The sequence below is a fragment of the Nesoenas mayeri genome, assembly GCF_963082525.1.
Source record: "Nesoenas mayeri genome assembly, chromosome: 19".
Classification (NCBI taxonomy): domain Eukaryota; kingdom Metazoa; phylum Chordata; class Aves; order Columbiformes; family Columbidae; genus Nesoenas; species Nesoenas mayeri.
The window spans coordinates 3,375,343-3,392,166 of NC_137568.1; the positions used below are offsets into that span (position 1 = coordinate 3,375,343).

Below are 16,824 nucleotides of genomic sequence, written 5' to 3' on the forward strand. Positions count from 1 at the left end.
ATGGATGCGATAGCGCATACCCACACAGGGCAATCCTTAGGCGCGTCATTTACTATTGCCCGTAATTACCTCCTATTTATCGTGTCGCATATTTACGGTGTGATAGTAAGTGTGCTAGATAGGCGTGCCAATGAATGTGACCCACAAGTTCTGTACTTGAGGAGTAGATACTGTTGGATTATCGCTTATTTGTTGCTTGTGTTCTCCACTGTAGTAGAACCTGAGCAGTTCCTACAACAGGAGAACAAAGCGATCTTTGGCCTACAGACAGACTGCAGTGCCTGGGCTTAAGCAGCAGATTGTGTTTTATGGTGTGTGGGGTTTGTTTTGTTTTGTTGCTTGCTTGCTTGGTTTTTTTTAAACAACATAAATAGGAAATGGGAGGGCAAGTGACAAAGTGGTTCCAATGGGAGACCACAGCTTCTAGTCAGTTATGGATGAGACCCAGGCTTGTTCCGTTGATCCTGCTTAGTGCGCAGAGCTGGGTTTTGTTGCCTGCCCTGTGTCTCGGTGTCCTGACAGCGGTTATATTTCTGTCTTTTCATCCCACGTGGAGTGTGGGCTCCTTCTTCATTCAGACACTCTTGAGTAATTCAACAGGAAGTTGCAGCAACTTTCAAAAGTAAACAATACCTCAGTCTTGGCTTTGAGATAGTCTCGCACAAGCACCGCTTTAGCCTTTGGGTTTGCGGATATTCCTTCACCTTGAGTCATTCTGTGAAATGTTGGTAGATTTGGAGCAAAAGTCACGCTGCTCTCTGGAAATGCAACTTCCTGCCCTCTTGGTTCAAAGCGCCACCAGTTTCCCTTCTGTATAATTTCTTCTTTTGCTTCATCATGTATCATGCTGAACTTCTTTTGTAGTTCATGATGACTTAGGACAACTGTAGTAAGGAGGAAATGTTTCTTGCAAGGAAGATGACAATGTACTTCTTATAAGTACATTTATTTAAAAACCTACACAGCTTCTGTGTTTTGCCCCAAAATTAATAATAAAACTTTGACTCTCAGTTATTCAATTATGTTTTCAACTAAATAAGTTCCAGCAGAGGAACAGTGAAGCAAAAGGTGGTAGCATGTCAATGCAAAGGAGGGATTACACAGAATGTTCAGTGTTTGTAGATATTTAAATATGATACAGATCTCCACATAATCTTTGTTAACTGCACCCAACTTTGGATAACTGAGTCCCGCTTCTATAAATCTCCTGACAAATGATTAAATCAGATACCTGTGTTGTTTCTCATGCTAGGTTGGATAGCAAAATAAGTAACTTTAATGCACTTTTCAGACCTCAGATCTATGAAGTTATGCTTTCTCAAAGGGTAGCTGTGCTGGTAACATAATGAACTTAAAACCAGTTACATGCTCAAGCTCAAATTCTCCAAGATTTTAAAATTCTTGAATTTATTTGAATGGAAGCTATTGCTAAAGAATTTGGGCCTCAGATTGTCAATGTCAAGAGCAGTGTAAATATTTATCATTAGATTTGGAGTATTATCCAGGACCCATTATCATTCATCTGTGTGTAAATGGCATCACAGGCTGTAGTTTAATCTGTTTGGGAGAGAAAAATTCTGAATTTGAGAGTTGTGAGCAAAACTTAATACTAGTGAAAGCTGCCGATAGCCAGGATTTATGGACACAGTGTCAATTAATGAAGCTCATGAAAACGACATTAATTTCAGTGGAATATGTGAATGTGACTGTCCATGATTTCCAAGGAAAGCGGTCACTGGCATTTCCTCCAAACCAGCACATGGACAGGTCCAACCAGCAGCAGCCTGAGGATGCTGTGAGACGGGACAGATGGCAGGGGGACAAGGTCCTACCTTGCTTTAATAGAGAATTAAAGCCCTGCAGAGCGACTTTGTAGCAAAATATAAGGTCATAGATGTTCTTCAGCTTTCAACACAAGTGTCACTCCCTGATCACAGCTCTGAGTGTTTTAGCTGAAGTGACATAGGTGGTAGATGTAGTGTCTGGGACTTGGGAATACTATAAAGTTGGCTCCTGAAAAGAAATAATATCTGAAACAAAATCTGAGTCACATGCAGAGCTCCTTAAAATAGAGCTTATTGAACTGCAATAGTTAAGAATATAAAGCATTTTGAGATGGCTCTAACCTACCTGGTAGGCAAATTGCTATGCCACTGGAGACACAATCCTTTCTACGTGTGTAGATTTGTAACGTATTAAAATGAAGAGATTATTACTGCCTAAAATTTAATTTTGAGAAAATTCCTTGGAGAAACTTATTAAATGAGATCTTTGATTTTATTTTTTCCACTAAGCTAATGCTCCATTTGTCTCCTGATACCGCGGTGACTGTGATGGGCCATTATCCAGCCGCACGTTGCTTGGCTGGGCTGGCGGAGAGCGCAGCGGCAAGTGGCCAGAGACCTTCCCACGGACGTGATCGGGCTTCTGTTCACCCAGCAGCCCTGATTCCGCGCTGGTGTGAGCTGGCACCTTGTCCCTGTGCTAATCTCCCAGTAGTGCCAGAGGTGAAGTCAATGTAATAAAACTTAGATCATTTACAGTAACGTCACGTGCTGCTGCTGTAAAGCTTTGAATTGGAACAGAGTAAGAAATGAAGGAGGGGGAGAAGAAAAACTGCTTCACAGGAGTTGTTTCAAATGCCAAAGTCATTTAGTTCCCAAACTTTCTGAGAATACAGGAGTAGGTTTGACACTTGTTCAATTAAAAAAGAAGCATGCTTCTCATTTCTTCCTTTGCTTTCTCTCCTTTTCCCCCTAGATGAATGACTTCTACTCCTTTCATTTGCCCTTTTTATGATGTACATTTGGAAACGTGGAAAAATAAAAGGGGAAAAATCTCCACATTCTGGAGTACGGGAAGGTGAGAGCAGGCAAAGTGGAACAAAAAAGCAGTAAAAAAACCTTCAGACTTTTATGGTTTGTCTCCTTTGAAAAAGCAAGGTATATCTTCTGGGGAAATAGTGTACTACTGGAAGATCTCTCAGATGGAAAATTGTGGCCAGTGGTAACCATCATATGCAGCAACACTATTCTGTCTGCTGCTTCCACCCTCATGCCTTTTTTTCCCTGCTATGATACAGAATTGCTACTTCTTGCTTACCTATTGTTGACCTGCAAAAGTTCACTTTCCCTGCTTAAGCCTCTGTGTGGCAAAGGGTGAAAGTTGTGGATCGTTTGGGTATTTGAAGCGTCATTACTGTAAGCTGGTTGCAACTGGGTCACTCTGGCCTTACCACAGCTCTTTAGGCTCTGGTCTCTTCCTACCAGCACTGACCGGGCAGATTGAGCTGCAGGGGGTTTGCACAGATCGTAGTTAAACATGATTCGTTTAGAAACAGGATCCTCCTTGGTGTTGAAAAAAATCACGTTTTAAGCTTTAAGTTCACATCACTTAGTGCTGGATAGAAGCTGTGCATGTAAGTGGGGTAGAACGATGTACCAGGACAGTTCTGCCTTTGCTCCAGTTTCTCTGATTGACATATTTCTTTTCCATAGTCACCTGATCCCAGCCTTTCTTCATCTTTGGATCTTTTGGCCTAACAACACTGAAGGCCAACCTTGACTTCAAGAAGAAGGGAAGAGAGACTAGCAGAGAGGGTGTGGGGTGGTGTAGGAGCAGCCGTTTCCCAAACATGCTGCCTGTAGTGGCGCTTTGCAAGTTCCTCTTTCTGGTTTAGAGCCAGACTGTGGATTTCACTCTTTTTTCTGGATAAAAATAACTGAATTAAGTAGGTCTGCGGACTGAGAGATGAGTATGGTTTGTGCAAATTAACTCCGAGAGCGTAGCTAGAGGGTAGCGCTTGTCTGTGTTAGGTGAGCTTAGGTCAGTTCTGTGAGTGATAAACCAGGCTTAATCTTGGCATTAAAGCTCATTAGCACCCTGAGCCTGTCCTTGCCCTCTAGCCTCCTGCCGCATTTGACTCCTTGGTGTTCCCCTAATGAGTGTCCCTGCAGCTGAAGAGTGTGACCAACCTCAGACGCTTGAGGTGACATGTCACCTTTGTATCCTGCCCTGCCGAACTCCCACACTACTGTCGTGTTAAAGACAGCCTTGACCAGACAATAAAATCTCATTATCACTGCAGTCAATTTGTCAGTTCTAGCTGGAAAAGAAAGCTCAGCGTCCTGTACGGTGTCCTTCACTAATGTAGATATCTGTTGCAGTGTGCTTTGTAAACAGAAAAATCCTATTTCTGGTTATTAACGCTGTGGTTCATGCAGGACTATAAATGCATACACCCTTTCAACCCCACCTTTTTTCCAAGGAGTATTGCTAAGGTCTTGCAGTGCAAAAATGTCATTATCTCTTGCCTTGCCTTAAAAGGGGGCAAAAAAAAGGGAAGAAGAAAAAAGAGAAGGTTGTTCAGGTTGTTCGTGTAATTACCTGAAGGAATTGAGTTGTGCAGCAGTCACTGTGGATTAATGAAGCGTGTTGCTCTTTCTGTGCATAAGGGTGAAATTGTTCCTTTGGAAACATAAGTGAATGATCTTGCTCTGAAAAGGCCATTTGAAGCTGGGAGCCTTCTGGGGGCCTGGAGCAGAATCCTTGTTATTTGTGCCCTACATGATTGTTAGAGTTTGGCCCAAAGACCTGCCCAGCAGGGACAGAGCAGAGGAGATGGACAGCAGCTATATATATATGTATATATATATATGTTTATACATTTGTTGTTGTGTATTTCCTTTTTGTTTATTTGTTTTTGCCAGCCTGTGCAAGTAAAGCTCACTGGCAGGATATCTACTATAACTAGGGGCAAAAGAAGGGCAGGACAATTCTCTGCATTTAAGTTTTCACTAACAATTTCTTCTGAAAGAGGCACCATTTCCATGTTTATTTACTACAGGGAGGCGTTGTTATTTTCAGTTATTCACTTGCCTGTCTTTTAATCTTCCCAGGCAGCTTTCCAATTTGATTTTTAATCTTAAATAACACGCCGACTAGTGATAACTGACACAAAATCAGCACTATGGCATGTATAAACCTTGGGTACAATATAAATGACGTCAACGTGATGGCCTTCACCTTCCCAGCACATAAAGAAGGAATTTGTGTTTCCTTTGCTTTTCCCGATTCATTTTGTGCTATAGGAACCTGTGCTATCGGAATTTCCTATGGGAGCTATAGGTGTGGGGTAAAGCCAGTGTAAGGCACTTTTATTTCAAGCTTTTCTAGTGGAGTAGGAGTTAATTTGGACTCGAAGCCAAGACCAGAACCCCAACTGGTCCTTCTCAGCAGGTTCTCTTAACATCCTTGGGGTTTGGGAAAGGGATGGACAGGAATTTCCTTGTTGCTGTTTTTCAGTCTAGCATTAGGCTTTCTGTTTGTTCTCCCTTTTCTTTGAAAGCTGTAAGGGATGATATGCAAGAAATTTAAGGTATGTTGCATTGAACTTTCATTTCCTTTGAGTACATTATCAGTTTCAAGGCTGGCCTTTCCAATACAGTGTTCTTTTCCAGAGTGGAAAATGCTAAATATTGGAGCAGATTTAATGTTGCTCACAGTTTCCCCTGTTGAATACCTTCCCTTAAATGAAGATCGTGTATTTAAAGCTGCTCATCTAAATGTAAGTCCTAGTGCACAGATGGCCATTACTATGAGGGTTGTGTTTATCCAAAGGCTGTGGCTGGAGTGATGGGTATGACTGAGAGCTGCTGCAGGGGGCAATGTCAATTATATTCTTAACTGATCAACAGAAAGCCCTGCTAATTTGTAAGTTTTAGACTCCAGGGAAGCCCTTGTCTGCTGTGAAGCTGTAACAAGCATCTCTAATTTCTTTTTTCCCATGGATGTTGGCATTGCATTGAAGTATTATTACAGGATAAAGTAAATTGTGCGTCTGGAGGTTTGGTGCAGCCGCTGGTGTTTCTGCAATGCCGCATTTCGCCAGCGTATATTCATATCCTCAATGAGAAGGGGACACAAGAAACATCTACACTCGCTCTGCTCACCAGGAAGGAGTTCAGAATATGGAAGGGCAAAGCCAGATTAAAGCAGGAGTGTTAAATGATAGGAGTCAAATTGCTGGTGTGTCCCTCCAGCCATTGCTTCTTGTGTTTGTTCTCAAGGGTGGAGTTCCATAACTTTACTGCTGAATTGAAGGGTATTTAGCAATATTTAACAGTGTTGGCTTGGTCAGGATAGGTTGTATTGAGACTTACCGTCATATTCTGATTCAAAATGAGTTATTTAGGGTTGGAGGGGATGTTGGAATATATGCTTTCAGTGTGGTGATTTTTAATGCCATAAAATGGAATTGTTAGCTCCTTGAGAACGGATTCAGCTTGATAAGAAATGCGGCTTTCAGATGCCCAGATTTAATAGTAATAATAACAATTAACAGCTGAGTCCCTGCTACATGGCAGTGTTAGTCCACTGGGGTCCAGTCTTAGGGAAAGCAAGTAATCTGCACAGAATTATAATACTTAAATGTTTAGGTACTGTGTCTTCTAACAGGAACCCTTCTCATTGTATTCATGGATGGAAAGGGTCTGAACTCAGAAAGTACCAATTCATTGAAAGGGAAAATTTTAACAGAAACAGGTTGGTTCCAGGAAAGCTTGTTCATCTGGTCCAGGATGGAACTGAACCTGGAAAAGCATTCCCAAGATAGCCAGTGGTCCGGTCTGTTACCTTGGACGTAGGTTTCCTCTTCAGTCCATGTCCCCATTTCCCATGTGCTGTGGAAGTGGAAGGCTCTGGCTCATCAAGTGGGTGCTGCTTCTTGTACTTTCACGTGATTTTGGCAAGGTTCCCCTTTTTTTCTCTGAGATAATCCAACCAAATCACAGAATCTCACATGTTTTCTTTAGGACAGCATTTTTGGTTTCTGGCCAGCTGTATTTATACGTTCAGAAATGCAAGTCCTTTGCCTTGTTTAAATAAGAGTTAATGAAAACCTTTAAATGGCTTGGCAGCCATACAGTCTGTGTCTTGGATACAATAGTCAGCTTGTGTTCAATCTGAAGTTAATGGACATCTGGGGTAGTTTTGAGGTTGCTGTCAGACAGAAAGCCATTTCTGGACATTTTGGTCTTATAGGAAAGGCTTTAATTTAGAGGGCTGCCTTTTTCTTTTTTTTTTAATTTCCTTCAATAACTTTTCCCTTAAACAGAGTCATTGTTGTATTCTGTGCCCACTTATTGCTATTCTTCCTCAGCTTTCCTTTTCCAGGATTTTTTTTCCAGCGAGTGAAAAGAGCACAATTGCAAACATGTTCAAGACATTGCTAAACCACATATAATTTAAAGAGGAAATTACTGTTTTGTTGAATAAATGATAGTAGATAAGCTCCTTCTTTGGAACTAAAGAGCTCTTCATCTCCAAACTACTGGAGGGCATCTCCTGCCCCAGGCAGGGGAGCTGCAGGGGAGCTTATCAGATTAGAGATGCCAAAATGTTTTGATGATGAGCCAAACATGGGTGCTCTTTAAACGTTATCCTCCTTCTGGTGCCAGAGACCTGCTCGCTAGGGGAAAAAAACAGAAATAGTTTGAATGTGGGGCTGGAGTTTTGTTTGGTTTTGATCTTGTGTTTGAGTTGCATTGTAATTGCCCCTGTGCGGTTGATTTGCGGTTGGAGTTTCTTCCATGTCTGGACAAACCTGTTGAGGTAAATGGGAATATTTTCATTTCCCTGGTCCATGCCGAGTGCTTGCATGATGCCAGAAAAGCCATTTATTGTGTCTGTCTCAGCACTAACTCTCCAGTGTTAAAAGATGCACTTGAGCTGCACAGCTCGTGGATTTGTGCCACTCTTCCCCACTGCCAGAGGTTTCCTTTGTGCCGGAGCTGAAGTACCGAGTGACAAAATTGTCACAGTTCAGCCAAACCATCCTGCAACCTGCCAAGGCATTGCAGTTTCATTACACTCATGAGCTCATGTGGGCTGATGTGGTGATGCGTGTCCCTTCTGACAGGTCATCACCGAGACTGAAAGATTGTCAGTAGCTTGTGGCTCTTCAGTTCTCCTAAAATCAACCGTGGCTTTCAACATTCAGTGTCTTTTGTATCAGTAAACAAAAGCAAGGCTGGAAATACTTCTGAAGAGTTTGTATTCAGACTAGTCAGTCATTCACTTTAAGAGCTGGGGAGAAGTGGCTTGGCTTAACTGAAACATACTTCTGCTGAGAGCTCATTTCCAAAAATAATTAGGTACAAGTAAATGATTCTAGTGCAGAGATAAGGCATATTTGAACAACAGATATCTTAGTTTTATCATCTGCTTGTTAATGATAGTACAACAAAGCAACTTTACATTTCCTGCGAGTAAGTATTTATCTACCACATTTAAGATGACACATCAGATGGTGAAATGCAAGTTGCGAATTTCCAGTAGGTTTGATTAAAACTAAGTTCCCCTTAACTGTACTGAAATTTCTATTTTAGTTTGAACTTGCCTGTGTTTGCACGTGGTGCGTTCAAATCCTTAGGTACAAGTTGCTTATATGAATTGTGGTGTCCAGGGTCGCGGGTGGAAAGCGTTGCTTACAAACTTTGCAAGAAAACACATGTTCCTACATTATTTTTACCTTTGTTTAGAAGACGGAATTCATTATAATTGGAGGCATATGAGTAAGAAGGACAAAATTTTAGTCACAAATGGAGGGGGTTTTCCCAGGTCAGCATGCAGTTGATCTAAATCTTACCACTTTCTCCAGTGCTGGACATTCCTGCTGGATGAGTTCTCAAGTGGAGGGTTTTGCCTCAAGAGCTGCGTTTAGCAGTTGCGCTCCAGGCTGGGAACGCCTGAGAAATGCCGCAGTATCAGCACCTGTAACTGAGCAAAGACAGAAACACAGGGGGTTTGTCTGCTATGGAATCCATGTCCAATTCTGAGATACAGGAGGGCAGAAGTCAGTCTTTCTCGGTTTTGCCCAGTATTTAAAACTGTACTTAGCCCTTTTACTACAGCAGATTATCCACAAGTAGTTGGACTATGTTTTAAGGCCATTCGCTAACTCCATCAGAATTTGGATACAACTTATTCAAGCAGATGTTCCAGCTGGCAGTGCTTCTGCCTCTCTATTAATAAATACCTTGTCTTTTTATTTTTTTTCCCAGGATTCAAATCTTTCTATACACACTGACAATCCCGACCTGACACCGTGTTTCCAGAACACCATCCTAGCGTGGATCCCTAGCATTTATCTATGGAGTGCATTACCCTTTTATCTTTTCTACCTGAAGCGCAACAAAAGAGGGTACATCGTGCTTTCCATGCTGAACAGGTTCAAGACGGTAAGAGCTCTTTACAATATTGAGTTTGTTAGCGTTAGTTCAGTATCCACATAGGTTCTGCAGTAGGGTTTAAACAAAATCCTCTCTGATTGATGGGGGAACTGAAGAACTTGCTCAAACAACAGCGTTCATGCAGATTTCTGAGGAAGGATACCAAAGGATGGCTCATCTGTAAGGAAATCCATCCTGTGAGCTCACCTTTCTGGGTAGAGAGACGAGTTGATTGCTCTGCAGAAGAGAGTTCACCCCTATGTTGAGCCAAAACTATGCTGCTTCACCCTTACTTAAGCTTTAAACCACTGTAAGCTGCAAAATAAAGACCTTAAAGTAGGCCTAGTGAGAATTTAATCTCATTGTGAAAGTAAGCACAAGAAGGTACTTTTTTCAAGCCAGTGTCCACCCAATAGCTATCTGATTTCATCTGCATTTTGTGCTTAGGAGATGACTGGTGTCAACAGCACCTCTGGTTTATAAATGAGGAGGTCTAAGGGAAGTGGGCAAGTCACTGTCCATTGGCCATGAGAGAACCGGGGTTACTCCTGGAGAAAAAAATCCAGACTTCTGCTTCGGGGCTTGTCTGCCTTTAATCTGGCTGCTGCCTGTGTTTCCAATCAAAACTGAGTAGTATGAGGCAGAGGGGAAAAGGTAAATACATTATTCTTTCTACTGGTTGTGTTTGCAAAGCCCTCGGGAAGCAGCTGAGAGAGACCCTTGGTTTGAGAGCGGTGGGGTGGTTCCACCAGCCTGCCCGCAGCTGATGGGTGCAGCAGCATCGTTCTGCTCGCACAGCTTCATCTCACTGAGAATCTATGAATCAGAACGGCTTTGCCGGCCCTCCGGCTGCCCCTGGGGGTGAATTACCAAACGCTGTTTCTGTTTGACTGCTTTCAGCTCTTCGGTGTCCTGCTGTGGTGCGTGAGCTGGGCAGATCTCTTCTACTCTTTCCATGAGCTCCTGCAAAACCGGACACCTCCACCCGTCTATTTTGTAACTCCATTGATCGTTGGAATCACTGTGGTTCGTACCTGTTTCTGTTTATTGTGACCAATAAGAATAACTCTTCTTTTTTAGACAGATGAAGGAGGAAAAGGCTTCCTTTGCATTCATTGCCTTGTCCTGTACTCTTTTAATGGAATTATTAGTACTTGTATTACTGCAGCAAATCTTGCGTATTGAAAAGGCTACAATTATAGATATCTCTCTCATGTAGATTCCTGCTATGGAAATTAAACTCTGTATAATGGAGAGGTTGTTCCGTCTCCCACTTTGTTCTCATCTGTTTCTCCAAGCTTGGGATCCAGGTGTGGAGAGAATTTGCATCTGACTTTGCCTAAACAGTGAGATATGATAGAACATGGCTTGTGCCTTATGTATTGGACTTTGTAAAACTGTGTCTCATATCTGGTGGTTGTTCTTCCGTTAAACGGAACCCAAATTTGCATTACCTAGCAAGACAAACAGACCCGTGGCTGTTGTATGAAAAACGAAGCAGTGAAACTTGCCCATTAAGCTTTTCATTCCCTTGGTTATATTTTTTAAAAATCTTGTTTTCTAGACAAGTCATGATTGTCCATCTGGACCTGAGAAATGACAGCTCTTACATTTGTTTGAAGTGTTTAATTGTCTCTAGCTCTAGATACAAATTTTGGTTTAAAAACTGAATTCTGGAGATAAAGCTCTGAAAAAAGTAAAAACAAATGATTTTATGAAGTTATTCACTGCTTTCCTTGGATAAAGGAGGTTTTGCCATTGACTTCTGTGAAGATATGATGGGGCCTTATTTCAAAGAGGTCCTATTGTAGATGATGATTCTAATAGCTGCCAGCTGAGAGTGTGAAGAAGGGCAGCAGTGGGCTGGGATTGTGTTCACGTGTTGCTGTCTTTACTTTTACAGCTGTTAGCTACATTGCTTATTCAATATGAAAGGCTGAGAGGAGTTCAGTCTTCTGGAGTGCTCATTATCTTCTGGTTTTTGTCTGTGCTTTGTGCCGTGGGGCCTCTCCGCTCAAAGATCATGACTACAACGGCGCAGGTAACATGCCATCCCTGTTAGCACTTGGAGAACGGGAAATGCAGCATTAATATCTGTGGAGGGAGTGAATCACCAAGTTTGGAGGCAGATCTGAGCCCAGCTTTTGCCAGACAGAAAGAGAAGTTTGGTTGTGTTGCATTGACTCAGACTTGTGCAACTTGAAGGGAACTGGGATTTCTCACACAATGTCAAAAAAGCAAATTTTGCCTAGCCCAAGGATATGCTGGAAACCTGATAGACATGCGAGCGCTGTACCGATGCTGTACATATGTTAGAACAGAGGGGTGTTTTTCTTTTGTCTCTTTTTCATTCCCTTTTGCAGCCCCCTTCCCCTGCCATGCTTAAATGAAGATGGGTACTAATTGGAGATGATGCTTTTTAATATGTAACATTGCTTTTTTGCTAGGGTAGCTTGTGCACAGCTCCATCGGCTTCTGTCAGTCCCTGATGTGCTGAGAACAGCATTTTGACTCCAACTGTGGCTGGAAATAGGGAACAGAAAGTTGGAGGGAGAGGAAAGAAACCTGAGCTGCTATGATTCCTGTTTGAAAACATAACAACTTTCTTACTGTGGGAGAACCTGCTATGTTTTTCGCAGAGACAAATTTCACTAAGTAGGGCAAAGGAGATTGCTTCAGTGATTAGATCATCAAGGCTAAGAGTGAAAAAGGATATTTGAAAAACATTAAGGTGATTGCTTCCCCTGAAATGAAATCAGTGCTGATTCTGTTTGGCAATTTTTTTTAATACTTTTTGTAACTATTAGCGGCACTATCTTTTTAGCAAGGATTTTGCCCTACCGGTCTGTTGTAAATATTCCATCGGAGACTGAATCAAACCTTAAATGACAGTCTGTGCAGAACTTCTTCAGAAAATAGCTGCAATCCTGGTGAGACCCTTTCAAACGCCACTTAAAGTCAATTTAAAAACTGTAGTAGCAGTGAATAAGTACAAATATTGAACTATCAATGTTTGAATCCTTCATCAACTTTAAATTAGGAGTGCAGAGCCTTAGAACAGGTATGGGTGGTGTTTCTGCTCTTCTTGCAATGGCTGAGGACCAAATATTCTTTCTCTTGCACTTAAGGTTTAAACATTTTAGGTGAACAATGAGCATTCACAACCACATTAGGGTATGAAAGCTGTACAAGGGACATACCCTCACAGCAAGATGTTTTAAGTCAACTGCAGACTCATTTGAGCAGGAAAGGAAATATCACCAGAGCAGATGGATCTGTTATTATGCAATAGAGTGGTTTTTTTGCGGCTTCATCTGAAAGTATTTAACACCAACTGCCTGTCAGTGACAAGATACTAAAGTAAGTGGATGTTCTTTGATCTGGGTTGACAATTCCTGTGCTTAAGACATGATCTTGCGAGAACCCCGGGAGGAAATTGAAAAGGATGTCGTGTAGCCCTGATTCCAGAGGGTTTCTGCACGCAGTGAAGATGTACAAGCACTTTCAACTTGACATAATTTAATGAAAAGCTTTGAGATAAGCATGTTCTTAGGCACTTTACAGAGCGTGTGCATGCTTTTGTAAGATGATTCCTGCTAGCAACTGCTTTGCAGTATTCAGATGGAGAAGAAGAAAGGAACTCTCAAAAGCAGCTGTGAAAAAATCAGAGAGAGTGGATATGTATGTATGTGTGTGTGTGTGTTGGGGGGCTGGCAAGTTTGATTAAAACAATCATTACTGTGTTGTTTTTATTTTTGTCCATCTAGGGCCATGCGTATGAAAGGTTCAGGTTCACCACGTTTTACATCTACTTTGCTTTGATAATCGCTGAGCTGATCCTTTCATGTTTTAAAGAAAAGCCTCCATTTTTTTCCCCTGTTAATACAGATCCTGTAAGTATTTTCACTTGGCTTTTTTTTTGCATTTTACGGACTATATCATGTTTTGAGAGTTCCGCTGAAAATACTTGTCATTGAAAACAGCTTTGGATTGTCATTGACATTGCAGTACTTAGTGACCCCTCGATGAGACACTGGATATGGGGAGTAATATTAGAGTTTGAAGCCTTTTCCTATTATATGACTGGAAGCTATATAGTGAAATCAGCTCTCCTACTTGCTACTCTGCAGCAGTTTAAATTACATTTATGAATATTGAAATGTAATATGAATTATTTCGAGAGTGGGTTTTATGAAGATGGTGGTCTCCTTGCTTAACATTCATTTAGATTTAGCCAAAGTCTATAAGAGTTATCTTAATAAACGAGTTCTATATATGTTGAGAATAGATATGGAAAAAACATTAATAACAGAAGATATTAGTGGTGTCACCGGTTAAATTTCTTCTCCAATTCATAAAATGGTCTCTATAATTGGATTTATGTTTGAACCAAGTTGAGAGAGAAGCTGAGTTCATTTCTTAGAATGAACATTTCAGAAACTATAGTGACATTTCACTTTATGAAAGTGTGATTGAAAGGCAGTATATGCAGCAATTTTTAGAGGTAAAAAATGTTCTGCATAACCTGGGAAATGAAAGAAATCAATCTGATGTCTCATTAGGACATAGGTACATACGTGTAATATACCGTAAAATATACCAACACTGATCGAAATTGACTGTCTTCTTAGTAAAGTAATTGTAAATATCTTGCTTTGTTTTTGTTTTATTTCCCTCCCATAACTTCACTATAGAATCCATGTCCAGAGTTAACTTCAGGCTTCCTGTCAAGACTGACGTTTTGGTGGTTTACAAGGTGAGTTTCTCTTGTCAAGCTCTGGGACAGCTGACAACCCCAAACTCCACTTGCCATACGTGTTGAATAGAGTTGCCAATATAGAGATTTTTTTTCTCTGTAAGTAGTTGATGTTGGATGCTTTTTCATCCAGGAGGGTGTCAGCACTTCTAACATTTGCCTTTTTAGAAACAGCTTTCAGAGTGCTCATACCACCCAAACTTCTCTGAAGAGCAGTGGCAACAACTGAGGGATGGCCAATAAAGTGTCCAGCCTGGTTGTGGTTACCACATGCTGGCGTATAACCTAAACCAAGACAGAAGGCTGTGTTTCACAAGATTAATTGTGGCAACCTTTCACCCGCCTGATGAGGCATTTTGTTTCCTGTTGAGGTCCATGACCTAATGCTTTTTTTATAAGGATGTTTTCCATGCAAGAGGGAAAGTAAACTGGGTTATCAGTACACATGATTACCACCAACTGATACTGCTGTCGAAAGGCGTGTGTATTAAAGATGCAAATTGGAGACTCGCTTACTACTACTCCATGATAAAGCTGCGGAACAGCTGTGAAAGGTCATGTTAAGACCCATTTTTCATCATAGTGGTTGAGGGTGTTGATGTTCATTCTTCCATCCGTTAACTTTATTGCCTTGGCAGAAGCCTTGTAAAGTTGTTTTTAGAAAGAGGGAGATCTTTCTAAACTTCCAGAGTTTTGAATATTAAGTTTCCCCATCGAGATCCTTGGCAACTAGATGTTTGTATCCCTTGACAAAATTCCTCTTACAGTTGAGGAACTGTAGTTTTCAGAGAAATCTGATTTCCCTTTAACTTATGTGAGCTTCACTTTTGCATTTTGTTCACCTCTGACAATTATTCCAGATAGACTTAGGTATTTTCACGTCTAAAGCTTCACTGTTTTTGTTCAACACCACAGTTTCATTCAAATGCTTCCGGTAGTTGGTTTTTATTGTCTTTTGTTTCTGAAGTGATGTTTTCAATAAAATACATGTAATCAAAACTACATAATGTCCTTTCCTTAATTGCAAACATCAATATAAGGAACAAAGGGAGATGAAGGTATAATTATCACCCTTTCTGCGGAGATGTGTCTTCTTGCTTTTGTTAGCTTAATATTCCCAGAGTTACTGGCAGTGCTGTAAGTACTATTAGCCAAACTGAATTGGACTGTTTTTCTCCATATGTGCAGCATGGCAATTCTTGGGTACAAAAGGCCCCTTGAAGATAAAGATTTGTGGTCGCTGAATGAAGATGATACTTCAAAAATTATTGTGCAACAACTAAGTAAAGAGTGGGACAAAGAAAAAGCAGAGTGCAAACAGTGAGTACATGAACAAGTCTGCAAACAGACTGATCTGAGTTGTTTCAACATCAATAAGCTGCTCATCCCTGAAAATGAGTGGGCTAAAAATGCCACCTACCTCTTCAACCTATCTGTTCTTTATTCATATTAACAGTGAAATTTGCTTATTTTAATGAGTCTAGGCAGAGGCAGGATACCTCTGGGGGCTTGTGTGCCACCAACGCACTTTTGAACCAGGTGCTTAAAATCTACATGGGCAGGTTGTGCTGTTTACCACATGGAAAAGGGCTGAAAATGTGTAAACAGAAGGGGTTGAGTTGGTTGGATTGTGGAAAATGAACAGCTTTCATCACTGAGCCCGTAGATATCTAACCCGATAACTGCATCCCTCCTGGGCACGTTAGAGCACAACTTCTAGATACCATAAACCAACAGGATTTCTCCATCATGAGTTTTCCTGGCTTGACACTATTTTTAGCCTTAGGGCTCTTAGCAGTGAGCAATTCTTTACTCCCCAGCAGTAAAGATATGAAACTCAAAACATTTGAAAGGCAGGGGAGGAAGAGATATCCCACTTGGAAGAGGTGAGACCCTGCTCCTGTTGACTACAAAGGTAGCAGCAAAAACCTCATAGTCTTTGATGGAAATGGGATGAGGATCAGAACCTGCATATAGTTACATCCATGCTGGAGAGGATTTCCTTTTTATTGCATGTACTGTCCTAATCTATTCTTAAGAAATTATCTATTGTGCAACTGTATTTCCTTCTCCCACTGGTTAGTGTCCAAAATGTTTCCAAACAAATAGATGTGATAATAGTGTGTTTCAAATGAAAAATGTCAATAAGGAGGAGGCCTGCACTTCCATTTCCTTTCATTGTGGAGATTTCTTCCCTGTGTGGAGGCTTTCCTCTGTTCTCTTCTGGGCATATCCTTGCCAAATTGGAAAGACCCCATTATGTGATAATATTAGGAGAGAGTTGTAAGGCTCTTGGCAAGGCTAAATATGATGTGGAGAGTTCCACTTCGCGGCTAAAATTTGAAAGGTTTCCAGCACTAACACCAGCAGCTTCTACACTAAGCAGCTTCTACACTGGTGCTCTGTGTATGTGTGTTGTGGGTTTCCTTTTTTATTAATGTCTCTATTTTTATGGTGTGGAATAACGTGCATTGTCTGGGTTTTGGTCTTTTTGCACAGACATAAATCTTACTCCCCCAGGATTCTATATAGTAAGAGCGCAGCCATTGTGCACAAGTGCCAAGGGTCCAGGAAAACTTTTGCTAGGAAACCAGGAACCATGCCTGGAGTTTTGTCATGGGATTCATTGCATTTGGAAATTATTCATAGAAACTGGGGCCAGTTGGCAATGAATTTAACCATAAATTCTGGCTTGTATTAAGCTCAGGTAACATTTTGTGGTGGTTGTTATAATGATTCTAAGCTGGGGAAAAGAGGAAAACAAAGAAAATCACTGTACTCTAGATTGCTGGGTTTCACATAACTCTAAAAGCTTTGTGGCTCTGCTTATTCTTCAGT

General features: G+C 41.2%; 1 protein-coding gene across 1 annotated transcript in view; it reads left to right on the forward strand.

Annotated features, from left to right (window-relative positions):
* ABCC3 (ATP binding cassette subfamily C member 3) overlaps positions 1 to 16,824 on the forward strand; it is a gene marked incomplete at its 5' end in the record, with an annotated part of 47,026 nt that overhangs the window by 3,112 nt on the left and 27,090 nt on the right. Inside the window, 6 exons of the mRNA XM_080356670.1 lie at positions 9,063 to 9,239; positions 10,131 to 10,256; positions 11,134 to 11,271; positions 12,998 to 13,123; positions 13,925 to 13,986; positions 15,175 to 15,306. Of these exons, the coding sequence (XP_080212796.1) occupies positions 9,063 to 9,239; positions 10,131 to 10,256; positions 11,134 to 11,271; positions 12,998 to 13,123; positions 13,925 to 13,986; positions 15,175 to 15,306 (761 nt within the window). The remainder of the gene's footprint in view (positions 1 to 9,062; positions 9,240 to 10,130; positions 10,257 to 11,133; positions 11,272 to 12,997; positions 13,124 to 13,924; positions 13,987 to 15,174; positions 15,307 to 16,824) is intronic.